The sequence below is a fragment of the Antedon bifida genome, chromosome 5, assembly GCF_963402885.1.
Source record: "Antedon bifida chromosome 5, ecAntBifi1.1, whole genome shotgun sequence".
Taxonomy (NCBI): domain Eukaryota; kingdom Metazoa; phylum Echinodermata; class Crinoidea; order Comatulida; family Antedonidae; genus Antedon; species Antedon bifida.
This window is the reverse complement of record NC_136230.1, coordinates 13,666,128-13,679,698: the sequence shown is the minus strand read 5'-3', so window position 1 is coordinate 13,679,698 and position 13,571 is coordinate 13,666,128. Positions and strand designations below refer to the sequence as shown.

At 31.2% G+C, this 13,571-nt stretch overlaps 1 protein-coding gene across 1 annotated transcript in view; it reads left to right on the top strand.

The window, feature by feature from the left end:
• Positions 1-13,571, top strand: part of LOC144842636 (uncharacterized) — a 173,169-nt gene that overhangs the window by 793 nt on the left and 158,805 nt on the right. The window contains exons 3-13 of the mRNA XM_078699120.1: positions 69-317; positions 860-1,045; positions 1,418-1,573; positions 1,660-1,941; positions 2,423-2,503; positions 2,860-3,076; positions 3,498-3,644; positions 4,059-4,232; positions 4,324-4,623; positions 5,113-5,436; positions 6,279-6,542. Coding sequence (XP_078555246.1) covers positions 69-317; positions 860-1,045; positions 1,418-1,573; positions 1,660-1,941; positions 2,423-2,503; positions 2,860-3,076; positions 3,498-3,644; positions 4,059-4,232; positions 4,324-4,623; positions 5,113-5,436; positions 6,279-6,541 — 2,379 coding nt within the window. The 3' untranslated portion in view covers position 6,542. The remainder of the gene's footprint in view (positions 1-68; positions 318-859; positions 1,046-1,417; positions 1,574-1,659; positions 1,942-2,422; positions 2,504-2,859; positions 3,077-3,497; positions 3,645-4,058; positions 4,233-4,323; positions 4,624-5,112; positions 5,437-6,278; positions 6,543-13,571) is intronic.

Sequence of the window (13,571 nt, the reverse complement as noted above, 5' to 3'; positions counted from 1 at the left end):
CTGGGCTGGCACCCTATAACTTTTTCCTTGACATACGTTTAATTCCAATGTGATGTTATTTAATTTAGGTAAAGGCAATAGAGAATATACTTTGGAAAGCCCTGGAAGGAAAACCATTTGAGGACATGGTGTATCAAGGAGAGCTCTTTACCATTGAAAACAGTGTCTCATTTGAAAAGAGCGGTGCTTCTAAAATCATTCTCCAAATACAAAAATTAGTCCAGATGATGATTCTTACTTTGCCAATCAAATGGCTACAAGTACTGCTGGAAATACAACAGTTACGAAAAGACAAACTATATCTACCAACATCTGAGGTTAGAATATGATACATTTATATAAAAGAATTGATTGATGAATGTGTTTTAATAATAAGTGTTTAACATCCATTACATTTGTTTATTCTTAAATCACATTAAAGCATTAAACCCTGTTTTTTTTTATTGCTGCATCGAATGGTGTTAAAGTGAAAAAAAAAACTTATTATTGATAGTAACATTAACAGTATCCCTGCTTTGCTGTCTGTGTTAATTGACTGTTTATGGTGAATCTTCAACAAATGTTTAAAAAAAACAGGAATGGTGCAATTGTTTTAGTACCAATTGTGCCAAAAAAAAAATGAACATTTTGTTTGGCAATAACAATTATTGAACTAAGTAAGTGGTAAACCTTGAGTTTACTGTTGGTTAGGAAACTTTCAGATTTCAAATCTACCTTGCATGATAAATTATTATGTCCTATATACTGTAAACAACCTTTCAACATTAACGAAACGATTGATAACAGAAAACCAGTTTGTAATTAATCAACAATATTGTTTTCATTACATTTTTCATTATAATATTTATTTGCCTTTTAGATTAATGATTTACTTGCTAGTTGTAAGATAACTGACAGAACACAGTTTCTTGAGTACTTGCACGACATCGGTGAGATTTTGTTCTACCCAGATGACAAGATCCTTAAAGAAAAAATTGTTATAGATTTGATGGGAGTAGTTGCCAAGTTTAAAACAATCATCACAGTTATAGATCCCAGCATTCAGGTTTGCAAACTTCACTTCTTTGATTGGTGTCAATTATTGGTGAATATCAGACGTAAACATTGTTTTTCAGTGTGATGGATTTAGCTGTAAAAATGTAATATCTGCCACACAGAGAACGAAATTATATCTTATTAATTCTATTATATTCTAATACTAAAATATATGCTTGTAAACGTATTACTGTAGCACTCCCATTAAGGGAAGACCCAACAAAGTGTCCCCTTAATAGATGTTAGCTGTGATGTTAACCTCATTTATTGCACAAATAAGTTTCAATAAGGTTGTCCCAAAGAAGAGGTTTTACTGACCAGAAGAACAGTAATTTCTTTGTTTCATTGACAAGTTACATTTGTGCTTTTATATTTTTTTTAGCCATCTATGAAACAGCTTTGGAGAAATTTAAATGGGGGTAAACTAGATGAAAGACTGTTGCGGCATATATGGAAGGATGATTCAGATGAGATGATTATCTTCTTTGTGTCTCTGATGCAAACCTTTGGGTTAATGTGCGAAAAAAAGAGTAAAGAGGTATTTACATTTTATTTAAAATATTTAGTTCAATTATTTTTTCATATATTCCATCTACTACTCATGTTCCATTTTTGTTTCTATAGAATGTTGAACGAACGTTCTATGTTCTTTCACGCCTAAAGCCCCAACGTGATGATACAAAGGCTGTTGAATATGAAGAGAAGCGTGCTATTTCTCTCTTTCATGACTTTGATGGCTACCTACCAGATGATCTCTTCCAACGTGTTATAACTAAATTTATCGAGGAATTTCAAATGGAAGATGTTGAGCCTACATTGTCCTATGAGCATGTAGAACTGCATATTGATGGCCATCATCTTGTGGTTCTAAATGTAGCTACTATCAACAATTGCCGTTTGTTTCAGGTAGACTTAATAAAAATGATGCTATAAGACTAAAAACTAAACCTGAGAAAGTATCATCTTATGAACATAACTCTAAATGTTTAATTACCTCTAAGAAAATATCAGTCTAGATAGAATTATAATAGAAACATTATCAGTTTCAGATTTTCAGTTATATTCTCCATTATAGATATAACAGTAATAACAGTAAAATTGAAAGAGACTAAAATAAAAAGCAAATGCTTGTACAATATTTACCTGAACAAAAATTAATACACTAAGCATTACATAAGACAAACAAACAGAAACATGTTGGCAGAAAATCGGTGAAAATATAGCACTTATCTACATTAAAAGGTGTTTTTATCATTCATCTTGTATGGTTATAATATTATATATAGATTATATAGATTATAGATTTAGTGGCAATTGCTTTTAATGAAAATTAAAGAGAAACAATTATGAAGTGAAAATAAAACAAAAATTGATTTTGATATTGCAGACAACAATAGTTAGAACAGACATCATGAATGCTGCTGGCCTTCCTGAAGATGATGATCCAAAACCTAGCATCTGTAAGAAGGTAAGTTAATGTAAAAATAATGTTTATGAGTTGGATATGTAGAGTATTAACAATTTTGATGATTAAAGATAATTAAACAATAATTAATAATTACTTTTTTTAAACATGGACAACTTGAGGCTGCAGTGCAAATATTCAAATATGTCAAGCTTTTATTTTTTTCTATTCTAAACAAAATGGATATGTTGCATTTCAGTTGTAAGCGTAAATACTTTTTTGATCATTTATAAAAACTTTTGAATATTACAGTAAACATTTTGTTATACTGTAATGTACACTTACAAGTAAAATATTAATGTATTTTTTTTTTGTGGGTAGCAATATAATCAACTAAATCAAATTATTCTATTTTCTAGGTGCTAACTTTTCTTGAAAAAGAATTGCACTTTTTAAGTGAGAAGAATGCACATGGTGTTAAAGTAAAGATGTACATCCCTTGTATGTGTGGTTTGAAAGGTGAACATACTCATATGCATGTTATACGCAAATTTGACAAAGATGTGTTGCCATGTGGAAGCAGAGGAATGGAAGTGAAACGTTACCGTAATCTGTTTGGAGACATTGTACTAAATGGTAGAGGATTTGTGTTTGTATTATCCATCAGTTTCACTGCTATAGGTTAACATTTTAAGATGAAGTAAAATATAAAAAAAACTCAACCCAAACAAAATGAATGAGGATTCAAGTTAACAATTCTTTATTTATTTAAGTATACTTAATGGATATAAGACATTTTATTTGCATCATTCATGTAAAAATTAATATTAAATGTATGTTAATTCATTATAAAAAGTTACGATCTTTCAACTATTATATAAATGCCATAAAATGATTGAAGTAAAAAAAACACCAAACTTTTTTTAGATTTATATAATAAGTCTGTGTCGTCATCATTTATGATAATCCACAGAATTTAAAAAAAAACCAGTATTATTGTAAATGTACATCTAGTATATACAGTTTATAAAATGTTGCTTTTCGATTTATTTTTTAGCATCTGAATCGAGAGATAGTACAAAACAAAACATAGCTGTAGATTATGACAGTGATGGTCACAGCAATGCACAAGCTTCCACTTCAAGACTTCAAAGAATCACTCGTAACGTGAAGAGATTATTTTCCTCCAAGAAGGATAACAAAGGTGCGGTTGATGGTAAAAGATTGATTATGAATGATTGTCATCATCATCGTACACTACAATTCTAGGTTTTTATTGTTTAAACCATGCGATAGTTGAATGCAATTGACTTTCACAGATATAAATTAATATCAACACTATACAGCGCAATATATGCTAACAAGTTGATGGTAAAGTATTATAAATGAAAAACTGTTCAGCTAATACAGAAATTATCATTAGTGTATATTTTTGAAGATCATCATTTTAAATCAAATTCCTGAATTGCCGAACTAATGCATTCATAAATAACTTCGCTAAATCAAATTTATTATTATATCTAAAAGAGTAATACTACATAAAATAACAATACAAAACAAGCAATGGTACATCTTGGTTTAACTTTATCACTATTTTGTTGTTTTATTGTCATTGTAGCTTCTACCTCAAAAGAACCTGGTAGACAGAAGAACATAGATCCAGAATCTGATACTGATGATGATGATACTGTTGCTAAGTCTCATAAAATGACAAAGGGGAAAACATCTCTAAAATCAAAAGTAAAAGGATCTAGTAAACGAAGAAGGATGTCGGATGTCAAGGATAACAAAGGTATATATTATGATAAAATAATTATTATGTTTAGTTACTATTGTGAAGGATTAAAAGCACAATTGATTCATAATTTTGTTTTTTGATATAGACTATGTGGATGACCTAACTATTGACAAAGTGTCCAGAGAGATGGATCTTTCCTGCAGACGATTTGGTGTTCGTTTGGGGCTTACATGGTCTAAAGTGAATACTATTTTTGATAATGAAAAGCAAACAGATAAAGCTACAGCAAAGATGCTGAAACATTGGAGGAGCAACATTGGTAGTGACCTTAATCAGCAACAAGTATTATGCACTGCACTAACACAACATGGTCGTAATGATCTTGCTGATCTGCTGTTTCACAAATATGTTGACAATGAAATACCCAAGGTTTTCAAACATTCAGGTATATTGCATTTGATATTGTAATGATTCATGCCATTAAATAGTATACAAGTAATGAATGTTTATGAGTATCACCTACTTTTGATAAAAGGAGAGGCAACAATAGCCTCGCCTCTTGTAACATGTGGTTGCTCACTCACCGTGTAACAAAAATGAACATGCAAAATGAAATTACAGGTACTTGTGTGCACATATAACAACATTGCACTCTCAATGACATCATTAAGAAAGCAATAGCACATTTAAATAAAATATGACTCGCAATTCTCAAATTAAATTAAGAATCTTAGGTGTGTTATAAAATCTTGCTCATTAATGCTTTTAAAAAAAATTATTCTGATAATCATATTTTTATTTAAATTTGTTAATTGATACAAAATTATGTTTATTTTCTATGGACGAGAGATTCCGAAATAAATATTGCATGGAATAGGGAGTTGAATTTAATTGAAACAGAACTCATTACCTTATTGCTCTTATTATTTCACAGCTTGTTTTGATGATAAAGATCTCCTATTCATCTGTGACAATTTAAATCAAAGTTGGAGAAGACTAGCAGTGCGACTTGGAATCAAATGGGACAACGTTAATAAATTTGCAGACAAAAACAAACATGTAGAAGATGCCATAATGGAGATATTGGTCCAATGGAGAAATAGCTGTCAACATGCAGAAGCACATCAACTACCTACAATGATCAAGGCTTTTAAACAACAGGGACGTGTTGATTTAGCTGATAGCCTGTGTACAAGATATGAATACAAAGATGATGTCAGTTTAGAAGTTGCAGTGTTTACAGACCAATCAGGACAAGGTGGGTAATGATTGTTATTAAAAACAAATGTTATATGTATACCTGATACTACTGTAGAAATAATCACTATTTGACTTTTTATTGTCATCAGCAATCATTTGATAAACAAGAAATGTTTTAAACGTGATTAAGCTAATTTGGCTACCAATCCATGGCTCCTGGGTTCAATTCCTGTCATATGTCAGGATTTTTTATAATGACAAATACAACTCCACCCCCAAAGACTTGTAATAAGACTTCTTTTATGTAGAGCATCTTGTGTATATGTTTGTCTTGTGAATGGGATTGCCACCTTAAGAAGTATAGTGATTGAATTCGTTTATGGTTATCCTTGGAAATTTGCCTAGATATATAAAAACAAACAAACAAAACTGTGTCTAAAATGAACACGCATCTGAAAAAACCTAAAAGAGAATGGTCCCTGTCTTCCCATTCATCACCAATAAAACAAGAGTATTTTTACTGGCCATACAGATGCCTCCAATCAGTAAACTACATCCAATATTGACCCATTATGTTTCAGGGGGAAAATAAAATATTTATGTAACTTATGTTGTTGTGATGAAATTGTGCAATATGTATTTTACGTAAGGACACATTTTGTATATTTTCGAGGGTTAAGTTCTCTTGTATTCAGAAAATAGGTTAGCTATCTTGTAATTCTAAGAATAAAATAATAATAAAATAATTAGTAATTAGGCTCATGCATTATTCATGATTTCTGCCAATACAAATAGAATGTTACATTTCAGAAATGTTGCTTAATTTCAGCACCTCAATGTTTAAAGAAAAACAACCAAATGTATTTTATTTAATGAAGTCAATTAAATGTGTTTTTACAGGATGCTTAACAGACTTGGACTTCCTGATAATTTCTGAGAAGATGACAGATTGGAAGAATTTCTGTAGGCATCTTGGTATTGCTGATGTTGAGCTATCACAAACTGAGAGAAGGTTTTCAGCGCTGACTATAGAAGCAACGATGGAATCACTGGTACAATGGCGATGTAAGCAAGGAAGAGATGTGAACCAACGAGAGGAAGTAATAAAAGCCTTGATGGCAGTTGAGAGAATGGATATTGTAGAATTACTAGAAACAGTCTAAAGTGTCTATTGAAAACCTACAATAGACCATATGAACTGCAGTTATATTGTAACTCAGTTCAACAAATAAACAATTTGTATGAACAATAGGAGATACATAGTAATAAAGGACAATAAAGATATCTATTGAAATAATGTTTTTAAATGTGCAAGATAAAACTATGTTTTAATAGGCCAAAGTAACCTAGGTCACGTACCTGACATCTGACTTGGTATAACAATTGGGATTATGAAATAAAATGATTTGAAATAATTTTTAATCAGAATTCTAATCAGCTGCTGTCTAGTGTGTGTGACGATCAAAAGGCTTCTGAAAACCTAAAACAGAATGGTTCTTTCTCCCCATTCATCACCAAAACAAGATATTTTTACTGGCCATATAGATGCCTCCAATCAGTCAATCACATCCAATATTAGCGTGATATGGCTTGACTTGTGTTTTCTAGGAAAAATATGTTAGATAAATCATGAATGATTCCACCGAACTTTTGAGTTAAAATAACGGGCATTTGATAAATAGGCAAACTGCCTTAAAATGTCTTGACATTTTTTGAGAAACTATTTTCATCATCAGAACAGAAAAAACGCCTAGAGTACTTATATACCAATAGGAAAGGTTGTATGTAAATAATTAGCATGATAAAACAACAAGGAACGCCGGCAACAAACAATCATGGCAAGTGTGACGCCCAAGTTATATATTTGTTTGTTAAAGGAAGGTTGTTAAGTTTGAAAGCGGAATCTGCAGAATCCAGAACGGTGAAGCATTCCGCATTAGCTAAGGCCTTACACCGTTCTGATTCCTGCATATGTAGAAAAATGTTTAGAAGCCTTGTCCCTGAAATGTTCACGCACCCGCATTGATAACTGTCTATTGGTTTCACCAATATACATGGAATTACATCCCATACATTTGAATTTATATACAACACGAGAGCGGAACATATCGGGGACAGGGTCCTTAAGACTAAAAAAGTTTGACATTTTAAATGATTTGAATGCTAATTTAATATTAACTATTTCCCAATATTTACGTGTACTCGATTCTTTTTTGTGCGCATTTGGCAAACTGTAAGTAGGGTAATTTAAAATAAAAAACATTATTTTGTTCAATAATCGACTCAACTGAGGGGAAACAGTTCTTACTTAAAATGGTTTAAGGAATGGAAATGACATTAATAATTACTTCCTCATTTACATACAACCTGTCCTATTGGTATAAAAATATGTTATATTATGATGAACTGTGCAATAAGTGATTTACTGTTGTAGGAATTTCTGTAACTGGATTTTTTGTATATATATTGTTAATGTCTACGATGAGTATTTTGTGCTTTGGTGGCTATAGCTAGTGTTTGTGGCTTACCAAAAATTTCACATGAGAAATATGTGTAAACCCACTGTATATTTATTAGCAATACTTGAACATTAACATTCATAATTTAATATATTTCATTGGTATAGCTTTTTTTCAATCTTTTTTATTATTGACCTGACAAAAATTGTAAACTTATCTTTACAAGATAAGTCTTGTAAAGATAAAGTACAATGTTGTGGTGTATGCATGCTGTTGATTGAAACTTAAACAATATACATTTATTAGTAGAGTTACTACATAAATACATATTTCATATTCTATTTTAATAAATGATATACAATATTGTTAACTTTTTTGTATTGTATTTTTGTATATTAATTTTCTTTTAAATCTCAACACGACCAATAGGGTCAAAAAGAATTTAATAGAAAAACAATACAACATTGAAATCTTCAAATGATCCTAAATGCATGGGACATAAAAATAACAAATTTTAATCATATTCCTGAGAATTATTGTTATTTACTGAAATTACATTGTTAGTTTTACATTGTTAGTTTTACATGATTTGTTTATAATAAAATTTAATATTAGGATAATTTCATTTTCATAAAGTTTACTCATGCGTGAAAACCAAATCAAAGCTGAAAGAGCTTCACAAAGACTCTGAATTCTTACAGTGTAATGGATCTTAAGCTTTATTGTACAACAACTGTATTATTGTTTGTATTGTGAATAAAAATTGGTACGACAGCACATGCATGTAAAAAATTGTGTCAATATTCATTTTTCTTTCAACATTTATATAGTAGACAATTTGCGGCATTTGACACAACCTTGATACTGGTGGTAGTTCCTGGATTAACATACTTAATCCTGACATAAACTGCATTATAGCCTAACTGGACCATGATACAGCAAACCAAGTAACACAATACCTAAAGCTATATCAACTGCAGGAGTGGTTGCAACTTGCAAAACTTGTTAATGATGGTTCCTTGATTTACAGGCTTCTCTTCTGTAACACTTTTTATATTCAGGTGCTCAGCAAATCAGCAAACTGGTAAAAATAAATGTTAAATTGTATCAAGAAAAAAAAAGTATTAGATTGGTATAAACATCATAAACTAAATGTTTATGATTTGAATAGTGAGAATATTTCATGAGTTAAAAATTAACTGATCTCTCAGTAAATTAAATATTCTCTATTCAACATTTTTAGTTTTATAACTCAATACATATCAATGATGATGTGTTAATTCAACATCATTAAAATACATGAGGATGAAGAAACATACTTCACATGGTAAAGTATGTTGGTGCAGCGTAGATTGAGAATTGAGAGTTTTAAGTAGGCCTACCTCGTCTGAATTTACTTCATTTAGTTGGTCCTCTAACTTGCGTTAATGTAAACGAATTGAATATCCAATCATAGCATACTGTATGATACATGCTGCCTCTTGTAGTCTCTTTAAATCTTCGCTCACCTTCCAGCCTCTAAAACCTACAACATATCAATTCTAATTAGTGACTCGACAGCATCATAGCATACTGTATGACACGTGCTGCCTCTTGTAGTCTCTTTACATCTTCTCTCACCTTCCAGCCTCTAAAACCTACAACATATCAATTCTAATTAGTGACTCGACAGCATCATAGCATACTGTATGACACGTGCTGCCTCATGTCGTTTCTTTACATCTTCTCTCACCTTCCAGCCTCTAAAACCTACAACACATCAATTCTAATTAGTGACTCAGCCTCATAGCATACTGTATGACACGTGCTGCCTCATGTCGTCTCTTTACATCTTCTCTCACCTTCCTGCCTCTAAAACATACAACACATCAATTCTAATTAGTGACTCAGCATCATAGCATACTGTATGACACGTGCTGCCTCATGTCGTCTCTTTACATTTTCTCTCACCTTCCAGCCCCTAAAACATACAACACATCAATTCCAATTAGTGACTCAGTCTCATAGCATACTGTATGACACGTGCTGCCTCATGTCGTTTTTTTACATCTTCTCTCACCTTCCAGCCTCTAAAACCTACAACACATCAATTCTAATTAGTGACTCAGCATCATAGCATACTGTATGACACGTGCTGCCTCATGTCGTTTCTTTACATCTTCTCTCACCTTCCAGCCTCTAAAACCTACAACACATCAATTCTAATTAGTGACTCAGCATCATAGCATACTGTATGACAAGTGCTGCCTCATATTGTCTCTTTACATCTTCTCTCACCTTCCAGCCTCTAAAACCTACAACATATCAATTCTAATTAGTGACTCAGCATCATAGCATACTGTATGACAAGTGCTGCCTCATGTCGTCTCTTTACATCTTCTCTCACCTTACAGCCTCTAAAACCTACAACATATCAATTCTAATTAGTGACTCAGCATCATAGCATACTGTATGACAAGTGCTGCCTCATGTCGTCTCTTTACATCTTCTCTCACCTTACAGCCTCTAAAACCTACAACATATCAATCAGTGACTGAGCATCTAACAGTACATAAACACATTTAGTTTAATTTTAAAAATGTTAAAATGAATAAAAGTTAAGATGTAATTCAATGTTAAAATAGCCTTCTGTGGCTTGGTTTGGTAACAGCATGATGCCTGCAAGATATTTGGCAAAACACTATTACAATCAATACCTGTTTGACCTCTTGTTTACTTTTGGTTGCCAGGATTTTCCTCCACCATATCTGTATTACACCAGCACTTAAATTGAATTCCTTCAATCTTGCAACTTCAAGTTTATCTAACTAAATGAAAAATAACGGAATATAATAAATATACAATGATGCAGATTCTTACTTACTTTTTTCCACTGACAATCTAAAAACAAAGTATTATAATTTGATGCTACACCTTTTTCACAATGTTATAAGATGGGAATTTTACTGATTTTGATTCAATGACTTACACACATTTAACTGGGTAATAATTTTTAATAAAATGGTATTTTGTCAAATTGATTGTTTTTTTGATTTATATTTATATACTTTTCTTAAAAAGAAAAATGCCTCAATTTTACATAATTATGTATAGTCAATTTTGATGAATTTCCTATCTTATACTACAAAATATTCCTGTAGCATTACTTTTAAAAATAAAGGTTTATTTCACGACACTGATTCTGCTCTACTGCAAATGTTTATATTATACAGATATTGCCTACTTTTTTAGAGGTGAAATATAACAATTGACATCCCCGAGGGAATGATATTTTTCTTGAGGAACTATATATTACATCTGCTATATTAAAATATGTAGCAAAGTGTATGTGTCGGCTAGCCTAAGTAATAAGACTGCCTAGTTTACCTTACCTTGGCGAAATATGACCGTATAAATTCAATAACATTTTCACTTTACAAACTAATATAAAATTTAATTTATTCTACTGCAAATATAAAGTCAACATGTACAGTATGAACAGGGATATATAGTATATATATATATTATAAACATTACAGAATAAATACTATACCGTGATATACTGAAATTTAATTAATTAATTTGAAGATGAGGAAATCTGTCCCAACCGAGATTCGAACCCGGAACCTTCTGCTTGAAATGCAGATATCCTAACCAATAGACCACTGAAGAACAATATACAGATAATTACTAATTAATGATTCCTTGGCAATAAAATATTCACTTAGGCCTAGGCCGTTTAAATTAACAGAATAATTTCCATCAATAAGCATATATAATAATATTATTATCAGGTCACATCTAGGGAGGACTAATAACTAAGCGAGGGCGCTATGTATGAATAGTTTAAATAGTTTAGTTGATTAATTTCTTCAAGCAAGTTGCGTGATGGAGTGACAATTCATCGCGAGTTCAAGTCCCAGTAGATGACTTTTATTACTTTTATTAACTTATTTATCGCCAAACGCGAGTGTTGCCACACGAAAATTACACAGTCAATACCATCGTACTCGAGAATTTGCTGGATTTTATATATGTTTAATGACAGGGACACGATAATTACTCGAAAATTACTCATTCAATATCATCGTACTCGACCAATCACGTTCACGCATTTATATAGGCTATTTAATATATATATTTATTTATTTATTTCTATGCCTGTTGTGTAATAAATAAATAGCGAGCCTACGCGTGGATCTTAGCAACACTTTTTAATATTTAATATGATGTATTCAAATTAGTTTTAAAAGCTTACTTATAAGTATTTTGGAAGAAATTATTGCTGGCTGTAGTTGTTTGTCTTTTTGTGAGATTCACTCTCTAAACTTTATTTCAATTTCAGTACATCATAACCTTTATTTGAATTAGTATATCACTGTTACATATCATTAAAAAAAATGATGTTTTGTTTTGTTTCTTTTCATATTTTGATGTTATGGCTTTTTCTGTTAATACAAAGTGTCCCATGCAACATCATCCATACATTAAAATAAAATATAAGGTATGTACATCAATAACAATTATAAAGTGTATTATTAAATCATTAACAAAGCAATAATTGGCTAATTTGAATATATTTTCCAATACTCTAAATATGCGTACATTTTTATAAATTTGAAATTTAATGTTCTAAAAAGGCGATTTGCTGCCTATTCTCATGTTATTCCATTAGAATAGGCATCAATTCTCTTTTTTAGAAAATTAAATAACCCTAAAAACAAGTCTAAATTTAAATCATGTGAAATACTTACAAGTTGATGAAATGCGCTTAAATTAAACCTATTATATGGATTTTCATTAATTTTTTGGGATATATTCTATAGAATACCTAGAAGTACTGATACAAATTAACATCATAATGTTGATTAAAACACAGTGTAAGAGCGTTAAATATTTAATAAACCTTATCACCCCAATTGCTTTTATGAGCAAGCCACAGGAGACTGGATTATTTTTGTTTTGGGAACTGCTGTTTTTTAACGTTTTTACGGAAGTCAATCATGGTACGTCGGTGTAACCTTTCTCATGATATCAATGTTGTTTGTGTCCTAGCTTCTTTTTCTCCTAATTCTGCTGACGATAATTTTGTCACAGATCTGAAAATAAATTATAAAACGTTAATATTAATTAATATTAATGGACATTAAAAAGTGTTGAAAAAGAAGTGAAAGAAATTATACAAATACACCCAAGGTACGGCTGGTTAGTTTAAACTAAAATAGCTATTTTACGTTTTAACATGTTTGTTCAGACCATGATATTCAAAAGTGATCGCAGTCCAGTAACATAGGCATACGTCTACACGTCTTCCCTGATCGAAACGAAGCTGTAAACTTAGAAAGAAGATAAACCACACCCACAGAGACCTACCAAAGCAACATGCTGTTACTAGCGCTGACAACAATTGATGCAAATATTAACTTTATAATTACACAAAACAAAAAATTACAAATAATAATCATAATTCGTGCCCTGATAGATTAGACATCTTACTGAACCCATTATGTTTCAATGACTGCGGTATATTTGTACATTCTGAATGCAAATTTTGAAACATTTGCAAACAAACCCTTACATTCTAAGTTGTGTGACTTCATCCATTGTATCTGGTAACTTTCTATTGGCAGTTTCGGGTAAAAGTAAAACAAGTACTCCAGATGAAATGGCTAATACACTGAATGTTAACAAGTGGTGCCCAATACTTTGACAGGTGGAGGATATATGGTGATAGGATGGCTCCAATCCGACCAGA